The sequence below is a fragment of the Bos mutus genome, chromosome 1, assembly GCF_027580195.1.
Source record: "Bos mutus isolate GX-2022 chromosome 1, NWIPB_WYAK_1.1, whole genome shotgun sequence".
Lineage (NCBI taxonomy): Eukaryota > Metazoa > Chordata > Mammalia > Artiodactyla > Bovidae > Bos > Bos mutus.
Genome location: NC_091617.1, coordinates 14,296,313 through 14,318,817, shown reverse-complemented (window position 1 = coordinate 14,318,817; position 22,505 = coordinate 14,296,313). Strand labels below are relative to the sequence as shown.

At 35.5% G+C, this 22,505-nt stretch overlaps 1 protein-coding gene across 2 annotated transcripts in view; it reads left to right on the top strand.

The window, feature by feature from the left end:
• Window positions 1–22,505, top strand: part of NCAM2 (neural cell adhesion molecule 2) — a 568,041-nt gene that overhangs the window by 399,948 nt on the left and 145,588 nt on the right. For both annotated transcript variants that reach the window (XM_005895596.2, XM_070367501.1), the window contains exon 9: window positions 12,655–12,805. In XM_005895596.2, the coding sequence (XP_005895658.2) occupies window positions 12,655–12,805 (151 nt within the window). The remainder of the gene's footprint in view (window positions 1–12,654; window positions 12,806–22,505) is intronic.

Below are 22,505 nucleotides of genomic sequence, written 5' to 3'. Positions count from 1 at the left end.
CCTTTCATACTGTGTGAGGTTCTGTTATACAGTATTGTGACTCAGCAGTTCTATTATTTCCACAATAAATCTAGTTATAATCTGTACCCATACTAAGGTATTACATAGTTGTACAGCCACCCTTGGATCCAACACCACCCTGTAGTGGGCCAACATCAACTTCAGAGCACCCTGTCCATTGAGTCGGTGATGCTATCCAACTGCCTCCAGGCAAAAATACTGGAATGGGTTGCCATGCCCTCCTCCAGGGGATCTTCCAGATCCAGGGATTGAACCCGCGTCTCATGTCTCCTGCATGAGTAACGGGTTCTTTATCATTAGTGCCACCTGGGAATCTCTGGCTTATGGTATACTTTCCTGTTTTTTCACTCATCAGTCTTGGTCTTCTAATTGACCTCTAAATTATCTAGGGATCTAAATTGGGGTTTGTTCCTGTTATTCTTATTTTAAATATATTAAAATTGTGATCATTTCTCAAAACTCAACTGTTACGGCTCTGGTCCAAGCCAGCATAATTATTTGTCTGCATGCATGCTAAATCACTTCAGATGTCTCTGTGACCCTGTGAACCATAGCCCACCATATTCCTCTGTCCATGAGATTCCCCAGGCAAGAATACTGGAGTGGGTTGTCATGCCCTCCTCCAAATTATTTGCCTGATGCTTCTGCTGCTAAATCACTTCAGTCGTGTCCGACTCTGTGCGACCCCGCAGACGGCAGCCCACCAGGCTCCCCCATCCCTGGGATTCTCCAGGCAAGAACACTGGAGTGGGTTGCCATTTCCTTCTCCAATGCCTGAAAGGACAAGTGAAAGGGAAGTCGCTCAGTTGTGTCCGACTCTTAGCGACCCCATGGACTGCAGCCTACCAGGCTCCTCCATCCATGGGATTTTCCAGGAGAGAGTACTGGAGTGGGGTTCCATTGCCTTCTCCGAATTATTTGTCTAGATTATTGCAAAAAACTTTATAAAGGTTTTAATGCATTCACCCTTGCCCTTTGTTATTCTTGTTAAAATAGTGAAATTGGTCCACTGGAAATAAGCCGGATAATATTACTCTGTTGTTCAGAAGCCTCCAATAGCTTCTGATATCATTTGGAAAACCCTTTTATTACCTAAACTGCATTACATGATAGCATGTGTGTGTGTTAGTTGCTCACTCATGTCTGACTCTTTGCGATCACTTAGACTGCAGCCCATCAGGCTCCTCTGTCAATGGAATTCTTTAGGCAAGAATACTAGAGTGGGTTGCCATTCCCTTCTCCAGGGTATATTTCTGACCCAGGGATCTAACCTGGGTCTCCTACATTGTAGGCTGATTTTTTTTTTTTTTTTTTTTTTTACCTTCTGAGCCACCTGGGAAGCCCCCGACATGATAGGTCACTCTTCAAATCTCTATTACCTTCATTTTTCCCTCAAGTCCTACTACTAAAATCAATTAATTTAATCCTAGTATGATTGCTTCATATTTCCTCCACCAATCCGTGGGTGCTGGAAGGTTTTCAATAGTGTATGTACTTTATCCATCTACAACTTCAAATGTACATTGTTAGTTGTAAATGTAGTGAAAGCTATCACAAGTCTTTGATGTACTAATTGTGGTATGCAATATGTTTGAGTTTGTTGATAGAGTCCTTGACTGCCAAACTGAAGTCTCCATGATAAGCCTATTGGTTTTTAACTCTGGGTATCGCAAAGAGTTGGACATGACTGAGTGACTGAACTGAACTGAACTGATGTCTAGATTAATTGCTGAGTTCTTCAGGTAAACTGAGTATAAATTGTAGGACACTATTCTTTTATTTACAAAATCTGAAACTGGCTAAGAATTTAAACTATGTACAGAATAGTACAACTGACTTACTGTATCAATACTTGCATTCAATTCTGAAGTTCACTGCATCTAGCCAAGTCATAGGAGCTGTGAATCTATTGGGACAAAAATTTAAAAGGAAAAACAGAATGCTAAAGGAATAGTAGCATACAAAGTGATAAACATTTGAATAACTTGACATAATATTCTGATTACTTCATGTATTATTTGCTTATTTAAACTAAAATATCTTCTGAGGCCAAATGATAAAAAAGGTGATAATTAAGGAATTTCCATAGACACATTTTATAGAGGCAGGAGGTTAGTAAGCACTTGAATGGCACACTTTTCCTGTGTATACCATAAAGAGTTGGATCTCCTCTTTCTGTATCAGAAAAAACATGTCTAACTGCTGTTTTGATCAGCACCTTGAGATATCACATTGCATTATACTATTCCAATACCTTCTTATAATATTTACAACAATCTGCCCTGTAATATAATTGTTTACTAAACATTCCATATTTGCATATCCAGCACACAGAAACTTCTTGAGGGGTGTTTCTTGTCACTTGTGTTTCTTGTAGTAAAGGTAATATAATTTCCCAGATCATCTCTGCTTCTTGGCTATCTGTTTCCACCATGCTCCCCTTTAATGATAACATCTGTAAATTTTTATCATCTAATTTTGATATATATCAATGTAAATATGCATCACAGACCTGTGTGATCCATAATTTTCTTTTTTAATAAAAGAATATGATATAGAAATATAGGCTTTTGCCTTCTCTTTTAATGTTTCTGACAAAGTCCACATTATATCTTTTCCTTTCTATGGTTTAGGGTTGTAGCATTAATGCATTCATTCCATACTTTGAAACTGTCTAAATACATCTTTTTGCCTTTGGTAAAGAAATAAATTTTGTTACCATTTGCAACTCCCTTTCTGCTATGCATTATTTTATTATCTTGATAACTTAGATCCTTTCTAGAGAGTACCTTCTCTTTTAATTGAAGACTTCTAGCAATTATAAAAAGTTGAGTTTGTATATGCATAATTTTTTAAATTTGTCTTTTCTTTATGAAGAGATACTTTACCACAAAACGAACAAATTAAATCCAAAACTAAACAAAATCAGCTCAAGGGAGTTCATGTACGTTATACAAAATTTTAATTTTTAGTCATCATTAAGAGGTAGTTTGCTTCTATGTCTATTTACTGAAAGGATTTGATGAAACTGTTTTTGATATTTTTGTTTATACTTATTAGTTTTTAGTATTTATGTGCATGTATTATATATAACATTTCCAATAAAGTGATTTTGTTAATTCCATAATTGTTATACTCTAACACAACTGAGAAGAGTTCAACACAGAGCTAAGAAATATTTTTTATCTTCTTGAGCCTCCTACCTGAAATGTAGTTATGAGGCACTAAAGTAAAATATGTGAGTCACTCAGCATAGCTGTGTATTACACCAGAGTGTATATTTGCTGTAACACTGCCAATACATATGACAGGAATTGTGCACATTATTTTTATAGCGTTTCTTATATATCCAGTGATGTATATATTTAATGTGTATTTGAAATGATGTGAGTTTTTAAAAGAAGGAAAAATGTACACACACAATGCCAAGTAGTCTTCTACTTTGTGCTGTATGGCTGGTAAAAGTGATGCTGTTAATAGCAATGTGTTGTATACCATAAGAATTTGCATATATGTGACAAAATGTTGTCACTAGTGGTAAATGCCTTGCATCTTCTGATGTTAAGTGTGGGACTAGTGACAATCTAAAATACTTGTTAGAATTCATATTTCCAGGCATATTGGATGAAGAAAGGCTTGATTTATACTCATTTAATGACAACAGACAAAATTTATGTCATGATGGACTGCATATTGATCCACGGGAAAAGAGAAACAAATGACCCGAGCCCTGTGACTGTCCAAGTGTACTATGTAGAGAGTTTCCAGGCTGCTGCGCAAGGATGAAGAGTCTGACTCTTTTCTCCTAGTTGAGGAGCCAGTGTTGAGTTTGAGTTTGAATGATTAAGGATGCTAGAAATCATAGAATGGGGTACCAGAGAGGAGGGAGCTCTGTGGAGAAGAAATTCACACAGAGAGCTCCAGAGATCTTCAGCGCTTTCCCCAAGAGTCTTCAGCTGAATACTGATAAGTGTATATGTGTGTGTGTGTGTGTGTGTGTGTGATGAAACTGTAAGGCCATAGAAAGAATCACAGGAATCCTGGAGTGGGTTGCTTTAGTAATGCGGTCGAATTAGTCTTAAACTAAAGACTATCCCCAGCTTGCCTAGCAAAGTTTAAAAGCCTCAAAAGAATAAAACTGTTTTCAAGTAATTTAACAATATCTCATAAAAGAGATCATATATATATTTATATATAATGTATCATATCACTAAATTTATATAATACTTATATCACTCAAAGCGAATAATTCACAGTGTGTTGGCATCTAATAAAAATTATGAGGTATACAAGTACATGAAAATATAACCCATATTAGGGGAAAAAAGCTAAATCAATCAAAAGAAACAGATCCATTGACAAAGGTGACAGTATTAGTAGATAGGAACATTCACATATCCTTTTTCTTTTTCTTTTAATACATATACTGCATATGTATACAAGGTAGCTGGAAAGCATGAACATAATACAGAGAAACAAAACAGCGTAAAAGACTAAATCAAAATTCTAGAAATTAAAAAGAAACATAAAGATTAGATAGGATTAAGAGAAGATTAGGTACTGCAGAAGAAATGTCTAGTAAAATCAAAGAGAAAAATACAATTTATCCAAATGAAACAGACTGGAAAAAGACCTACGTATACTTAGCGCAGTCATGTGTCTTTTTCATGCTTCCTGTGAGTTGTGGCCAAAGAAGGCTCAGTACAGGGTCCTCATTTGTCTCATTAGATAGAGCAGAGAAAGAATGTTCCCCAAATATTTTGTATTTCTTCATACTGAAGTTTTTCCATTATTGAACATGTTGTAGGGATTTACATAAAGATATACTATCAGGAGAGGCTAATGACTATTGTTAAATTTATTGAATATATACTATATGTCAGGTACTTTTTAAACATCTCATGTAAGATTATTGTACTGCTTCCTGTTGGATATTGCTTTTCAAAGATCTTTCATTTGTCTATAATTTGAACAAGATTGCCATACCACTTAGACCCTGGTCACTAACTGCATCACTGATTATAATTATACTAATCATATGTCTTGCACTGAGCCTACACAAACTTCAGTCAGTCAGTCAGTTCAGTCGCTCAGTCGAATCCGACTCTTTGCGACCCCATGAAGCACAGCACGCCAGGCCTCCCTGAGCATCACCAACTCCCAGAGTTCACCCAAACTCGTGTGCATCAAGTCGGTGATGCCATCCAGCCATCTCATCCTCAAGTAATTCTAATCAGACCTAGGGGAAAGCAGCAGAAGTCATGTACTGTGTATAAGCCACCCGGCACTGTGATAAACACTGCAAAATAATTACAGCAAAACCTCCCTGGCTTTCAGTACAGAAACCCATGGATTTGTGAGTCGTCTGCAACAGTGTGCTCTAGACTTTAATTTGGGTTCTGATCTGCTCTATATGTTCTAACAACTGACAAAAATAAAGGGACACATTCCATCTTGGTTATGTTGTTTTAAAGTTTCCATGATAAAATGCGTGATGCAAATTTAAAACAAAGATGGGAGAATGGTATAAAGACATCTCACATTCTATTGCAGCTTTAATCATTATCAATATTATGCTATTCCAATTATAGTATTTTTAATATTGCACTTCATCTGTTTTCTAATTGGTTAAGTTTATGTTACAGAGAAAAACACTTTAAAATCTGAATTTAAAAAACATTAAACCTCTCATTTATTCAAATCCTTGCAATAAAAGAGTTCACATTTTAGTTATTACATTACTTCCAGAGCAATACAGTGTAAGCATGTGATATCAGTGTTCACAAGTTAAGTTCAATTATGTACATAGACCATTACAATATCTCTGACCATCTTATAATAAATTGTTGAATAGGAAGGATTTCAGTGTATAATGTGCCTCATTCTTTTAGATCTCCTTTCTATCTTTGCAGTGTTGTGTGCCCTGAAACTAAAATTTAGCTCAAACAGGATATAACTTTTAGATTTGAATATCTTTTTGGCTTCTTTATCCCTTATTCATTTTTTAATAAGCATTTGTTGTTACTTTGCTCTTTTCCATTATGAAGGATATACAGAAAAAAATGGAAAAAGCAATGATTATCAAAAACAGTAGTGACCATCCTGTTTTTCATAGTTTCTTAACCTTGAAGAAAGCAATGAAATTTTACTTGGATCGATAGCTTGAATCTGTGGGATTTTCCTACTGGCTTTCTACACTAGCCCCACACTTATGGCTTGAATTCCCATGTCTTGAATTTTCTGAAAAATTTTGAGATCAAATATGTTGTTCTGTTAACTTTGGATTTGATAAAAGTAGGTATCTTGTCATTCTGAGTAAGCAATATCATTGCCAGAGTATGATCAGCTATACTACAAACACATTTCTTTTATTCTATTTTATTTGCTTAGAAATCCAGTCACAATGAATAACCATAATAAATAACAGTGATATACGAATACAGTTGCTGCTGCTGCTGCTAAGTCACTTCAGTCGTGTCCAACTCTGTGCGACCCCATAGACGGCAGCCCACCAGGCTCCCCTATCCCTGGGATTCTCCAGGCAAGAACACTGGAGTGGGTTGCCATTTCCTTCTCCAATAAGTGAAAGTGAAAAGTGAAAATGAAGTTGCTCAGTCCTGTCCGACTCGTAGCGACCCCATGGACTGCAGCCTACCAGGCTCCTCCATCCATGGGCTTTTCCAGGCAGGAGTACTGGAGTGGGGTGCCATTGCCTCCTCTGAAATACAGTTGGGATACTTAATATAACTTTAAGTAATATATACATTTTGGAAATGTGAGGCATAATTATTAGTACCCACAGATTTAAAGCCATTGAATAGTAACACAGAGTTTATGTCTGTATAAAACCAACAAGGCCTTTTACCCCTACAACCAGTGAAGAAACTGTTAAGTTAAGAAATTTTCTTGGACATATTACTCTTTATTTCATCAGTTTACTCTCCTTAGAGGAAGGGTAAATGTACATAAGTTTTATTACATGATAAGAAAATAGGAATAAAATTAGGAAGGTCGGATCAAGCCCAGAGGAAAAAAACCTTAATACTAAGAGTAAACATAGGAATCCTATGATTTTGATAAGTTAGTTTGCATAAATTAATTCCAATAACCTTTGGAAAGAGTCTGTTTTCTCTCTTATGCATTTAACAGTTATGTCTCGCTGCTGCCTCTACATATTTGAAACTAAATTTAATTTACATGCAATAGAGATGCAATGGAATGCGATTAAAAATAATGCAAACAGAATATATAATAACAAACCCACCTCCCCAAAAAATGCATAGCATATAATGAGAAAAAATAATATGTAAACAAAAGGTGAAAATCTGTTGTGTGTGTGTGTGTATCTTGGGTTCTCCATGGGTTCTCTATCAGCCTCCAACGTCAGGGGATCCCATGCGCTCTCAGCCTTTTCTCTACACCTGTTGTCTTCTCTCAGTTTTTCCATAAGCCTTCTGGTGGCATATTCTCTCCATGGCACGGAATTCTCTCTACACCACTGCCTTTTTCACCATTTCCAGATTCCAGTCCACACTTCAGTGTGTCAAGAATATACATCTGACTCTAACCCACCCCTTCAATAATATCCCCACAATGAACCTGTGGTATTTTTCAGTCTATTTGTATTTTATTTTATTTTTAAAATGATATCTGTCTTCTCAGTTAAAGTTAAATTCTACTAAGGGTGGAAATTCTGTTTTGCTCAGCTTGTATCCCCAGTGCCTGGACACTTCTTGTAGAACAATTGCACACATACAAAAAAGTGTTGAGTGACTGACTGACGTGAACCACCATTTCACAAAAGGCCAAAAGCGTCAATGACCCTAAAAACGTTCAAAGGCATAAATGTGAGGAAGAAGGAAAGGAATTATGACCAACTCAGATGTATTGTTTGCTGCAACTGAATTCTAAATTTGACAATGAAATCTAGTCAGGTAAAGCCACAAAGTAACCATGATATACGTTGTATAATTTCAAATGTACAGCAGATAAAATTTACAACAAAATATTTATTTTGTACTAAACTCAAGATAATAGTTTTCAGATAGACATTTGATTAAGAGATTAATGAAAGGACAATCAGCACTATGAATAATCATTTTATAAAAATACTGAAATACTATACAAGCACGCAGTTCTTAAGTTAACCTTCAGAAAGGCAAAAGATATCATATCAAGTCAAATTTCTGAGAGTGTCTTTATGTAAAAGATTGAAAGAATAATGTACACTCAGACACTTTGCTCTCCAGTCATCTTAATGCAGTGATAGAAACTGAAAATACTACATGAACGGCTAATATACCAATTAACCTGTCTCAGTCAAATATCTAATGTCTTAAATGAATCTTCCGTAGGTGGTGAATCAAAGCCAAGATATAAATGAATTTTCTTTCAGAAATGTGTAATATATTTTTGTAGCACAGAGAGAAAGATGCCCTTTGGTATATGAAATGAGAAGAAATGACTTTGGTCTTCTAGTCAAATGTATATTGTGCATTATTACAGAGACAGTGCTAACTCTGAAAATGACTTATTTCTCAGGGAATCACACTCCTTCCAGAAATAGAACAAATTCTCTTCTTCCTAAATTTCTGTTAATTTCAGATATATTGTTGCTTATTGTAAAAAAATTGCAAACATAGATAAAAATGTTGAGTAACTAAGTGACAGGATCCCCAATTTTCTCTAAAGTGTCAATGATTCCAAAAGAGTTTAACACATGGATGTGAGAAAGAAAAAAGATAGGGCATACTGGCTGCCTTAGTATTTTACATACTACCATTTTTACTAATATTAATAACATGCTAACTTACATGAATTGTTATCCACAAGTCAAAGGTATATCATTTATAACAGGTGATAACCAAAGGACCTGTTTATTTTTAAGGTGGATAAATTTTCTTTTTAATGTGCAGAAGGACAATATTTTCCCTAATGAAAGAAGGGTGTTTTACATTATTAATAATGTATCTTATCTGCTGCTGCTGCTGCTAAGTCGCTTCAGTTGAGTCCGACTCTGTGCGACCCCATCCCTGGGATTCTCCAGGCAAGAATACTGGAGTGGGTTGCCATTTCCTTCTCCAATGCTTGAAAGTGAAAAGTGAAAGTGAAGTCGCTCAGTCGTTCCCGACTCTTAGCGACCCCATGGACTGCAGCCCACCAGGCTCCTCCATCCATGGGATTTTCCAGGCAAGAGTATTGGAGTGGGGTGCCATTGCCTTCTCTGGTATCTTATCTACATTCTAATAAATATATTACAAAAGTACAAAGTTTTTCATCCATAGTAAAGAATAGCTGAAGAATTACACTTTCTTTATACAATTATATGTATATTTCATTATGAGTTAATTTGCCTCATAAAAATTAGAATGTATTGATTCTGTCCTAGATGCTAGTCCACGTGACTTTCATATGAAGTGTCATTAAAATGTCTTGCATTTGTACAACTATAATATCAACCTGCAGGATAAAATCAAAGTTTCAGATAAGACCAGAAAAAGCAATGTATCCCAAGAAATGCATTAATTTCAAAGAATATTATATAGACACACACACAGAGTAGTCAATGAGGGATTATGAATATAAATTGATATTTGGCTAAGAAATGGAAAGAATGATGGTAGAATTCTGCCACATAGATATGAAAGAGCTAAAGGGGGAAAGATTAGAGACAGATATGTGAAAGCTGCTTAGAGAAAGACAGCACAGGATATTCATGGCAGTACAAGTAGTTCAAATTGATTGGAACCCAAATTACTGATACCCAAATTGTAAGGTGTCCTTAAACAGAAAGATAATGCCATATGGAAGTCCATCAACATCAGGCTAAGGAGTTGGTGGAGGCAATATAATGTTATGTGTATTTATAGAAAATTACTGGTGGTAAAACCATCATAAAGTAGTTACGAGAAATAAAAGTTCGCTTTTTTAAAAAAGCCTTATTCTTAGTTTCACAAGAAATAATTTCTGCAGCTGGAATGATTTTTTTTTTAGCTAAAAGAAACATAAGAAATAACATAATGTTGTAGAATTTTGCAGAGTCAGGGAGGCTTTTTTTGGTCACATTCTTCCTGAGTGTGATTGTTTTCTCTGAAATCGAGAGACGCCTGTCAATATCCTTCCCACTCAGCAGCACAACTGAAACTCTGAATGGAGAGGGAGAAAGTAGATATGTCTAGGGGAACACAGTTCCTGAAAATTGGAAATGTAATGTCAAGCAAGATGTTAAATTGAAATGTATCATTATTTAGAATATAAATAGATGAATGAAGGTTAGCAACTGATCCAAGATTGAAAACATGGTATAGCAGGAGGCATGGGAAATAATTAGTATTAATATCATTCATAGAAAGAAAGATACCTGGGAGAGGGCAGGTGATGCTGGGTGGGTGTGATGGATTCATCTACGCATGCTGGTTTGAGATCTGTATCAAATGGACTTTCCCTGCATGTGATGTATCTTATTTCTGAAGCTCCAGGGAAAGAAGGACCCTGAGGGAGAAATAGTGACTAGAGATCTTGGTGTAGATGTGGTCAGGGCTAAGAGTGCTCAAATGAAAAAGCTCTAGAGTTCAGGCCAGAATACAGAGACCTCAAGGAAGCAAGGAGGCTGTAATCAAATCCAAAATAAAGGAGGCTGCAACTAAAACTGGGAGAAAAATCAGGATCATGTGGGTGTCCTAAAAGCCAAGGGAAGTCAGCACAGAAGAAAGGAAGGCAAGTTCAAAAGGATTTAGGAATGAATGGCGGTGGTGGTTTAGTTGCTAAGTCGTGTCCGACTTGTATGACCCCATGGACAGTAGGCTGCTAGGCTCTTCTGTCCATGGGGATTCTCCAGGCAAGAAAACTGGAATGGGTCGCCATGCCCTTCTCCAGGGGATCTTCCCAACCTAGGGATTGAACCCAAGTCTCCTGCACTACAGACACACTTTACCAAATGAGCTACCAGGGAATTAATGAATAGAGGTGCAATAAAGGCCAAAGGATATTTTTTTTAGTTAGGAAACAGCATTTAGTTACCTTGTATAACAATTGGCCATTTTACTTTGGCCAGTTATTCATGCATTCTGATTTTTAACTTCCGTGAATACTTGCATTTTGTTTTCTTTCAATTAAGTAAATGGGTTTAGAAGCTGAACATCTTAAAAATTGGCAGAATAGAATGCCCTTCATATTGAAAACTTCACCTTACTATTTCTTTAGCAATACTTGGAAGGTGGGGAACATATTTTTGACTAAGAAATTTTGGTCTAAATTGCATCCCTAATATGCTTTTGCTTATTTCTTTATTTTTGAAGACTATTTCTCAAATAATAGATTATCAATAATTAATGGATTATTTAATGATTGCATTCATATACAGAATTAAAAAGCAAAAAAAGTAACCATATTGTGCCCCAATCAACATGTTTGAAAAGGCCTTTAAGGGAGTCCAGTGAGGGACTTCCCTGGTGATCCGGTGATTAAGAAGCAGGCTTTCACTTCCGTGGCTCTGGGTTTGATCCCCAGTGGAGGAAATAAGATCCCACAAGCTGTGAAAAAGCATAGTCTTTTGATATTAATAAAGAAAAATGATTAAACATCATTTTAATAATGCAAATTAAACACATGTATTGAAATTTATTTGAATCTATCATGTATAAAATTATACAACCATTATACTGTGTATAATAACATACATATTTCAACTGAATGACATACAATATTGAACACTAACGCCTTAAATATTAAAAAGAATCAATTCGATAATGGTAGAGTAGATGTCTTAAATGAGTTATGAAATGTTAAAAGTCCACTGTATAACTTGACAGTACAAAGTAACATTGAATGAATAAACTACCTCTATTTTAATATGTGTGCTATTAAGGTATTAACATGATTTAAGAAAACAATTTTGGATATGCTAATTATGTTGCACACAATAATTCTTATTTGAAATGCAATCTATATACTATAGGATTCCTTGACTTGAGTCATACTTGGCGGGTATGTGAGTAATCATTTCCATATTGTTTCCAATGATTTCCTAAGAATACGGTGCTTTTAATAGTGTATCTGTGATGCATATGGTACCAGTTATGTTTATAAGCAATACTGTTGCATTCATTCAAAAATGAAAAGTATAAATTCCTTTTAAATTCTTGTCATACATCTTGGTACATTCTCCTTATGTGGTGAAATAGAAACTAAAGTATGGCAGAGGTATTTCTGCTGGTAAGCTGTAGCTAGAATTAAATAGGCATTATTGTCATGTTGCTGTTTGCAGAGAACACAACAGAAAGCCAGCAACAAAGTCCTTGCGCCACCTGGGAAGTCCCTAGAAGAACATACTAGCTTTATAAAAAGCAGGTGAAAGTCTAACAAGCAAAGAGCATGCTAAATAAAAAAGGTTGATAAAACATGTTTTTATTACATGCATATCAGTGTCCCTGTAAGCAAGTGGGCACCTAAAATGGATAAGATAAAACCAGTAAAGTATAAATATGGAAACAGAGCTTTTTTGAAATAAAAAACTGAATACAGTTAAGAGTTTATTTTCAACTGTTATGTCAATGATAAATGCAATATGTTTCATCATGATTTTACACAAAATAAGCATAAAATCTTCCTTTTTCCCCAAATCAATGTAAACAGAGCCCAGACGGACGTATCGAAGTCAAAGGGCAGCATGGAAGCTCATCACTGCACATTAAAGATGTGGACTTGTCAGATTCAGGGAGATACGACTGTGAAGCTGCAAGTAGAATTGGAGGGCACCAAAAGAGCATGTACCTTGATATTGAATGTAAGTTATTTTAATTTTTTCAGTTGTGTATTAAGACAACTTTTTTCTTCTTTGAAAAACATGAAATTTTGTAGGAAAATCAAAACACAGATGTAATTCATGTTGCAGTATTTGATACATAACATTAGAAGGAATGTAGCCAAAGTCAAGTTATTAGAGACATCTAGTGGAGGTTATGGGAGATTTCACAATATAGATTTGACTGTATTTCATAGTCTTGATACTGCTTACTGTAAAACTTGGTACTTTTTAATGGAACGTTTAGCCTAAATCACAATGTAAACAGAACTATCTTAGTTATCAGTAATTGATCAACATCTCCTTAGATTTTTATCTGTTTATTCTTAATATTATTGGTCCTGCGTTTCATGTATGTAGTGAGAATTTCATTTCTCATTCAAATTTTGTTGAATTATTTCACATCCTCATAAACTATTGTATAATATTTAAAATACACTATTTAGGATACTCTGTTTTGCAAGGACTGATTGTGAACCAAATTCAAGTTGTTTTTGATCACAGATGTAGTCCTCCTTTGCTTTTAAAAGCTTACATATTGGTTTATTCAGCTATTTCTGGAATTGTTCTCTAAGCAATACTTTAACTGCATCCCACAAATAGTGATTTATTGTGTTTCTCTTGGCTTTCAGTTGAAAATAATTTATATTTTTGTAGATTATTTCATCATTGGTCAATATTATTTGTGAGGATATGTTTAACCTTCAGATATTAAGCATTTCCCTAGATATTTTACTGTTACTAATTTCTAATTTAATTCAGTTTTGCTTGAAAAAATATTCTCTCTATGATTTTGATTACTGTTGTACTTATTGAGGTTTGTTTAATGTCCCAGCATATTATCTGTCTAGTATACATAATACGTACTTGAAACATATATATGTTCTTTAAATCTTCTATGTATTCACCAGATTTGTTTTGTCCTATTAGGGTGATGGTTGTTAAAATCCTCTTCTATAGTTGTGAACTTTTTTCTCTCTCTCTTTAATTCTGTTTATTTTTGCATTTTGTGTATTTTGAGGTTCAGTAACACAATATACATTTATACTCTGTATCTTCTGTTAGTGTCCTGTTGTTGATATAACCAGTGAACATGAATTTACTTGCTGTAAACAATACCATACATTATTTTAAACTCTTGATATCAGAGGTCAGAAATGATTCTTACTGGGATAAAATCAAGTGTTTGTAGGGTTGTGTTTCTTTGTGGAGGCTCTACAGTTTCTAGAATATGCCCACTTTTCTTAACTTGCAATCTCCTTCCATCTTCAAAGCCAATAATGGTAGAATGAGTCCCACATCCCGTCACGTGACTTTGATTCTGCTTCCTTCCTCACATTGTCTCTATTTTTGACTTGCCTGCCATTTCACTGGACCCACAGTGGATAATCCAGGATAATCTTCTCAACCCAACATCCTTAATTTAGTCACAGCTGCAAAGTTCCTTGGCCCATGTGAATTAATGTGCTCAAAGGTTCAGGATGTGCTTATCTTTGGTGGATCATTTTTCTCTCTCTAATGTATGTCTTCTTTATGAACGATTCATTTTCTCCCCTAATCCCTGACTAGGTATGTTTTGTCTTATGTATAAATAGCTATTCAGGCTCTCTCAGAGTTAAGAATCTGACACTTTATATTAAATGTAAAAGCTTTGCAACAATACAGATGCCTTTACAAGTACTCCACACTGATCTTTTAAAAAAAAATTTGATGCCATATGCATTATACCAACATTCATTTTAATTGAGGCCGTCAACAGAAATTATGATGTTTTTTTAAATAAATTATAGATATATTAAGGAACTTGAAGGGGAGAAATATTATTTACTTATGTTTTTATAATTTCTTTTTTGTATTCCTCTATCCTTACAGATCCAGATTTTCCTCTAATATTATTGTCCTCCAGTTTAAGGATATTTTTTTCCCATTTATTATAGAGCATGACTGTTAGGGATATCATCTATTATTTTTTATTATTATTATTTTCATCTGAAAATGTTCTCCTTCTCTATCATTCCTGATGATTTTTTTTCCCCTTGGAAGGAATTCTGGGTTGTCATTTCTTTAAAGATGAGGTTCCTCTGTCTTCTAGCCTCCTTGGATTCTGATGATAAATCCATAGCAATTTGATTTATTTATCCCTTGTATGCCATATGTCATTTTTCTAAAGCTGAGTTCAATTTATTTTCTTCATCTTGTTGCTTATAATTTTGACTAGGATATGTCTATATGTGGTTTTCTTTGGGTTTATCTTGTTTGAGATATACTAAATTCTTGAATCTGTGAATTTATATTTGTCAATATATTTGACAGTTTTCAATCTATAAATATTTATTCTGTTCTAATCTCTTTTTCATCTCTAGGACTTTTAACTACAAACATATAGACTTTTTGACTCAAAGATATCTGAGACATTGTTCAGTGTTATGAATCTTATGTTTTGCTATTCTTTAGATTAGACAATATCTGTTGTTTGCCTTTATTTTTTTATGTTTATTTATTTATTTATTTTGCTTTACAATATTGTATTGGCTTTGCCATACATCAACATGCATCCACCACGGGTGTACATGTGTTCCCCATCCTGAACCCCTCTCCCACCTCCCTCCCCATACCATCCCTCTGGGTTATCCCAGTGCACCAGCACCAAGCTTCCTGTATCCTGCATCGAACCTGGACTGGCGATTCATTTCTTATATGATATTATACATGTTTTAATGCCATTCTCCCAAATCATCCCCCCCGCAGCCTATAATACAGACTGAAGTAAGACAGAAAGAAAAACACCAATACAGTATACTAATGCATATATATGGAATTTAGAAAGATGGTAATGACAACCCTGTATGCAAGACAGCAAAAGAGACACAGATGTTGTTTGCTTTTAAAGTTAACTGATTCTCTGCTGATAATCTCCTTACTGCTACCGAGTTCATTCAGTAAATTTTTTTTTTATTTAAGATATTAATTTATTTAGCTCTAAGTTTCTATTTTTTTTTCTATTTTGTATTTTTTTGTTTCTCTGCTGAGATTTCCTATATAACCTTTATTCTGTATATGTTTTTGTTTACCTCATTGAACATAGTTAAATTAGCTGCTCTAAAATCCATATTTAATAGTTGTAACATTTGAGGTATCTTGGAGTGTGCATATGATAATTGTCTTTTCCCTTTAGAATTGTTCATATTCTCCTGGTTCTTGGAATGTTGAGAAATACGGCATTGTGTCATGGATACTATAAATATTATCCTGTGCAGACTCTGGGTCTCAACAACCATCTGGAAAAAAGTATTTTAAGTAGATAATCATCCCTGAGTTCTGTGTTGTCTCCTGTAATCAGTTATTCAAATCTCAGTTGATTTCTTAACGTCTTTGCTATGCATTTTGTATCTGTTCGAAGTATGTAGAGCTCAGAGTTTAGGCTGAGTATTCTGTGGTTTTATACTCAATTATGGCATCTCCTCTATGACTCTTGTTTGGGATAATCTCCACACTATTCAACCTGTATTGGCTTCTTTCCAGAGTACTTCTATATTTCTGGATGTGTTTTATGTCCAGAATCACTTTGAAACTTCTTATCTAGCACCTACCCTCTAGACATAGAAATGTGGCTGGGAAAAAAAAAAGAAACAAAAACAAGGAAACTAGTTTTCATTCCCCCCCACAACCCCAATTTTGTTTTGCTCCCTCTACAGAAGCCTTAGGGTAGTGTTGTTGTTGTTGTTTTGTTTGATTTGTGCCATTTCCAGTCTTTTTAATTATTACCAGTAGGGGAGTTGGGTTATCATTGGCATGCTCAGCCAGCAATTTTTAATTTATTTCCTCCTTTCATATTTTTTTTTCAAATTTTACTTTTGCTTTTTATAATCATATTGGCTCAGCTGGTAAAGAATCTGTCTGCAATGCAGGAGACCTGGGTTTGATCCCTGGGTGGGGAAGATCCCCTACAGAAGAGAATAGCAACCCACTCCAGTATTCTTGCCTGGAGAGAGAATTCCATGGAAAGAGGAGCCTGGCAGGGCTACGGTCCATGGGGAAGCATAGTGGAACGTGACTGAACAACTTAGATACATACACACACACACAGCTTTAAATAAACAATTACCATGATCAAAAGATTGTTCAGTTGCAAAGGCCTAAGAACAAGTTAAGTTCTTTTTTCTCATTCAGTGTGTCAATCTTCTATAGAGTCAATTTTATTTAATTTGACATTTTTATCTGTACTCATATGAAATCTATCTGAAAGGTATAGCAAGTTCTAGGTATGTGAATTATTTCAAACTCTAAATTGTGGGATGGGGTCTAGTGGTTTGGAGCACCATGGCCTTGGGTCAATACCTGGTCAGGGAACTGAGATTCAGTAAGCTCTGCACTGTGTCTTAAATAAATAAATGGCTTTAGCTGAGGTTTAGAGTTAGGTATTCAGATTTTTAACAGTATCTTTTACCTACAAGGGCTTTCCAGGTGGTGCTAGTGGTAAAAAAAACCCACCTTCCAATGCAGGAAACATAATAGACTTGGGTTCTATCCCTGGGTCAGGAAGATCCCCTGAAGAAAGGAAATGGCAACCCACTCGAGTATTCTTGCCTGGGGAATCCCATGGACAGAGGAGCCTGGCAAAGGAATAATTCTTCTGATTAAGGCTGAATTTCATTTAAAGCAAATGAAAATATTTATATTTAAGATTAATAAATGCATTATCAAACTTGAGTTAATATGTCTATTGACATATTTCCCTTTCCTCAGTCTTTAAATGAGAGGTCTTTTGCTTGTGGATTTAACATACACATCCTATATCTAAGCTGTGGCCTCATGTTTTCTTCCCATGATGAGTCTCTTCTAAATATCTATTATACATGAATTGAAAATCTCTGGAAGTCTAGATTCCTCTTTGATTAAACCAGATTCTTATAGTATTTATTTATATGCTTTACTCAAAATGTTCTATTTTTCACAATCAAATTTACTCTTTAACTCCACAATGTTAAAAGCCCAGCTCACTTTTGAAATTTTATGATACATTTAAGAATGAATTTTAGGTTCATAGCAAGATATAAATGTGCCCATGTACGTGCCCAACCTCTACTTTGTGGTAGGCATATGAGATTATTACCTTCTAGTTACTAAGCATAATTTACTAAAACTGAATCCTGAAAAAAAAGTTTTAAAATGAATGAAGATTATGTGAAAATTTATTTATGGTTAGTTATATTCTAGTAGGGGCTTTCCAGGTGGCACTAGTTGTAAGAACCCGCCTGCCACTTCAGGAGACTGAATGAGATGCAAAAGAGATGCAAATTCAATACCTGGGTCAGGAAGATCCCCTGGAGGAGAGCATGGCAACCCACTCTAGTATTCTTGCCTGGAGAATCCCACAGACAGAGGAGCCTCACGGGCCACAGTCCATAGGATCTCAATGAGTCAGACACGACTGAAGCAACTTAGCAAACATGCATATTCTAGTAAAAGATAAATTTATACTTAGATAGAAAATAAAATAATTATTCATCTTAATGTCATTAATTGCTAAAGTTCATTTTTTCATGTAGTAGGAACTTCCCTGGTGGTTCAGAGGTTAAAACATCTGCCTCCAATGCAGGAGACTGGGGTTCGATCTGTGGGTTGGTAAGCTCCCCTGGAGAAGGAAATGGTAACCCACTCCAGTATTCTTTTTTTTTTTTTTTTGTAGTTTTATTTATTTATTTATTTTTAATTTTATTTAATTTTTACTCTTTACATAATTGTATTAGCTTTGCCAAATATCAAAATGAATCCGCCACAGGTATACATGTGTTCCCCATCCTGAACCCTCCTCCCTCCTCCCTCCCCATACCATCCCTCTGGGTCGTCCCAGTGCACTAGCCCCAAGCATCCAGTATCGTGCATCGAACCTGGACTGGCATCTTGTTTCATACATGATATTTTACATATTTCAATGTCATTCTCCCAAATCTTCCCACCCTCTCCCTCTCCCATAGAGTCCATAAGACTGTTCTATACATCACTGTCTATTTTGCTCCAGTATTCTTGACTGGAGAATCCCGTGGACAGAGAAGACTCGTAGGCTACAGTCCACGGGGTCACAAAGAGTTGGACATGACTGAGCGACTTCACTTTCACTTTTCAGGAACATAGTAAATACCATTAAATTGTCATTCGTCTATGTTGTGGTTCAGTTGCCAAGTTATGTCCGACTCTTTGCAACCCCATGGACTACAGCACACCAGGCTCCTCTGTCCTCTACTACTTCCTGGAGTTTGTTCAGTTTCATGTGGATTGGGTTGGTGACGCTATCTAATCATTCCATTCTCTGCCACACTCTTCTCCTTTTGCCTTCCATCCTTCCCAGTGTCAGGGTCTTTTCCAGTGAGTTGACTCTTTGCATCAGATGGCCAAATAATTGAAGTTTCAACTTCAGCATGAGTCCTTCCAGTGAATATTCAGGGTTGATTTCCTTTAGAATTGGCTGATTTGATCTCCTTGCTGTCTGAGGAACTCTCAAGGGTCTTCTCGAACAGCACAGTTCAAAAGCATGAATTCTTCAGCACTCAGCCTTCTTTATGGTTCAACACTCACATCCATACATGACTACTGTAAAAACCATAGCTCTGACTAGATGGACCTTTATCAGCAAAGTCATGTTTCTGCTTTTCAAAATTCTGTCTAGATTTATCATAGCTTTCCTTCCAAATAGCAAGTGTCTTTTAATTTCATGGGTGCAATCACTATCTGCAGTGACTTTTTTTTTTAAACTTTACAATATTGTATTGGTTTTGCCAAATATCAAAGTGATTTTGAAGCCCAAGAAAATAATATATGTCACTGCTTCCACCTTTTCCCCTTCTATTTGTCATGAAGTGATGGCATCACAGGATGCCATGACTTAGTTTTTTCACCCTCATCAAGAAGCTCTTTAATGTAATTCAATGGAATGTTATGCCATCAGAAGTTATTAGTGTGAATAAATATTTACATTTTAGAAATGATAAGAATATTTTCATTCTCCATCTTTGATTCAAAACAGTATAAAATTATAAACATTACAAAGAAATTATACATTGTCACAAACATTAACCAAAATAGTCTTTACTATGTGATTCAAGGAACTAAATTGTAATATTGTAAGAATGAGTGGGAAAGAAACGAGCCATTTATAATTTGATACCAATATCATTTATTACAGTAATACTAAACTTATAAGGTGTTTAGATTACATCTTTTTGTTGTTGTTGCTCAAAACCTCTTTTGTGTTTCAGTTTAAGCAGACTCCTTTGGCATCCTGCCAGTTCATTTCCAATATTCCAAAGGCATTACCCTTTCTAAGAAGCAAGAGTTGAACTAGAGTTCCAATTTATAAAACACAGGAGATAACAGGCATGTGATATGTAGTTGAACACAAGAAGCACCGATTACATAGCATGTTTGATTACAATTAGAGTATCATTAAATTTTGTGACTAGGTACTCATTATCTGTTAATTAGATTTAATTATTTTGTGTGACAAATTTAATTTAACAGTTACATGGTAACAATGCCTGTTAAGAAATATTGAATTTTTTATTTACATTTTATTATCATTGAGCTCTCTGCACCTGCTTTTATTTCTTGTTAGAGATAATAGCAATATTTAAATGCATTTTCTCTTGTATAAAAGGAGTTAGCTATATCAGAAAAACTCTTAAGGATATGCTGCTGCTGCTGCTGCTGCTAAGTCGCTTCAGTCGTGTCCGACTCTGTGCGACCCCATAGATGGTGGCCCACCAGGCTCCCCTGTCCCTGGGATTCTCCAGGCAAGAACACTGGAGTGGGTTGCCATTTCCTTCTCCAGTGCATGAAAGGGAAAAGTGAAAGTGAAGTCGCTCAGTCATGTCCGACTCTTCGTGACCCCATGGACTGCAGCCTACCAGTACTCCGTCTAGTACTCTTTCCAGGCAAGAGTACTGGAGTTGGGGGTGTCATTGCCTTCTCCAAACTTAAAGATATAGAGAGATTAATTAATCTTTTAATACAGACTCATGTTCCTTCCATACCTATTCCATTTATTGTATCACACAATTATTTCCTCAAGATTTGCAATCACTCAAAATAACTAATTCTGGTAGCATTCTCTGTTACATGTACTGGATGAGGTGGGTAAGGTGTGACCGTGATTTTAACATTTAAAAATAGTATCTCAATAAGCAAATAGAAATTAGAAAAGCTCATTGTTTATAGCAGACAAGCATTTTATATCTGTGATTAAAATCTTGTCTTATGAACCTACCCTATGCACTCACCATAATACATTTAAATTGTTCAAACTTTAAAGAAGATGGCTCACTTATAGAAGTAATTTGATTCTAATGCCAGTAACTACTCAGATTTTATACCCAACATGAGAATTTCAGTGACAACATCTGAAAGAAATATAAAGTTTATGTCTACAGCCAGAAGATAAGAAAATAAGAAGAGAAAGAAAGGCGAAAAAATCATTTTACTGCTCTCTGTATTTTTTAACCCAGACTTTACATGGACCCTCTGTGAAAACTTGAAATATCTAGCATCCTTAATGTGTACAGATAGTATAACTTACTCTAGTTTTATCAGATTTGTGTCTATTTCTGACAGATATAATTGATGCAGATTATATCTTGTGGAAATGTACTTTAGAGATTATGATGATGAAAAGTTGTTAAGGAATTTTAGAAAATATTTAACCCTTGAAAAGATACATCTTAGATATGAACAAATATCAAACAAACAAATGAAATAGTCATTTTGTGTAACTACTGGATTTATCACTACCTCTTGGCACCTGCTTAACTTAATGATCCAGAAATATCAAAGTCTACCTTCAATTCACCACAGTTTTCTGCCCTTCCTTGGAATGAAGACCTTGTCTCAGTGATCCCAGTTCTTACTGGTACAGTGAGTGTCCTAGCTTGTGGAGCTATAATGAAATATCTTAGGGCTTTAGCAGAACCTTTGATTTCTCACAATCTGGAGGTTTGAAAGTCAATACTGGTCGAGTTCCTGGTGAGTGCTCTTTTGCAGGTTATCATCACATGGCCTTTCCTTCATATAGAAAAAGAGACACCTCCACTCTCTTCATCTTTCTTTAAGGGCATTAATCCCATAACGGGGGTTCTTTTATGACTTCATCTAAAATTAATTACTTACAAAAATCCCACCTTTAAGCACTATCACATGGAGGATTAGGGATCAACATGTGCATTTGGAGGAGAAACAAAATTCATTCATAAGAATGAATTTTTTGTGTTTGACAGAGAAAACCTCATCACAGATAGAACTTTACAGGACCAGGCTACACCTTAAGATCACATCTTTCCAATCCATTACTGGTATCACTGAGTTTTGTCATTTTGAAGATCCTAAAAAATAGGCCAAAACCTTGTGGTAGACTGCTTACAGCCTGGCTTAGTCTGTTTGAGCTGCTATAATAAAGTACCATAGACGGGGTGACTTATCAAAAACAGAAATCAGTTTCTCACAGTTCTGGAGACTGGAAATCCAAGATCAGGGAGGCAGCATGGTTGGGTTCTGGTGAGGACCTTTTCCGATTACAGACCACTGTCTTCTGGTTCTATCCTCCTATGATGGAGAGAGGAACAAGAGGAAAAAGCTCTCTCTTAACTCTTTGGGGTACAGGAGCTCCAACCTATGACCTCATCTATACCTAATC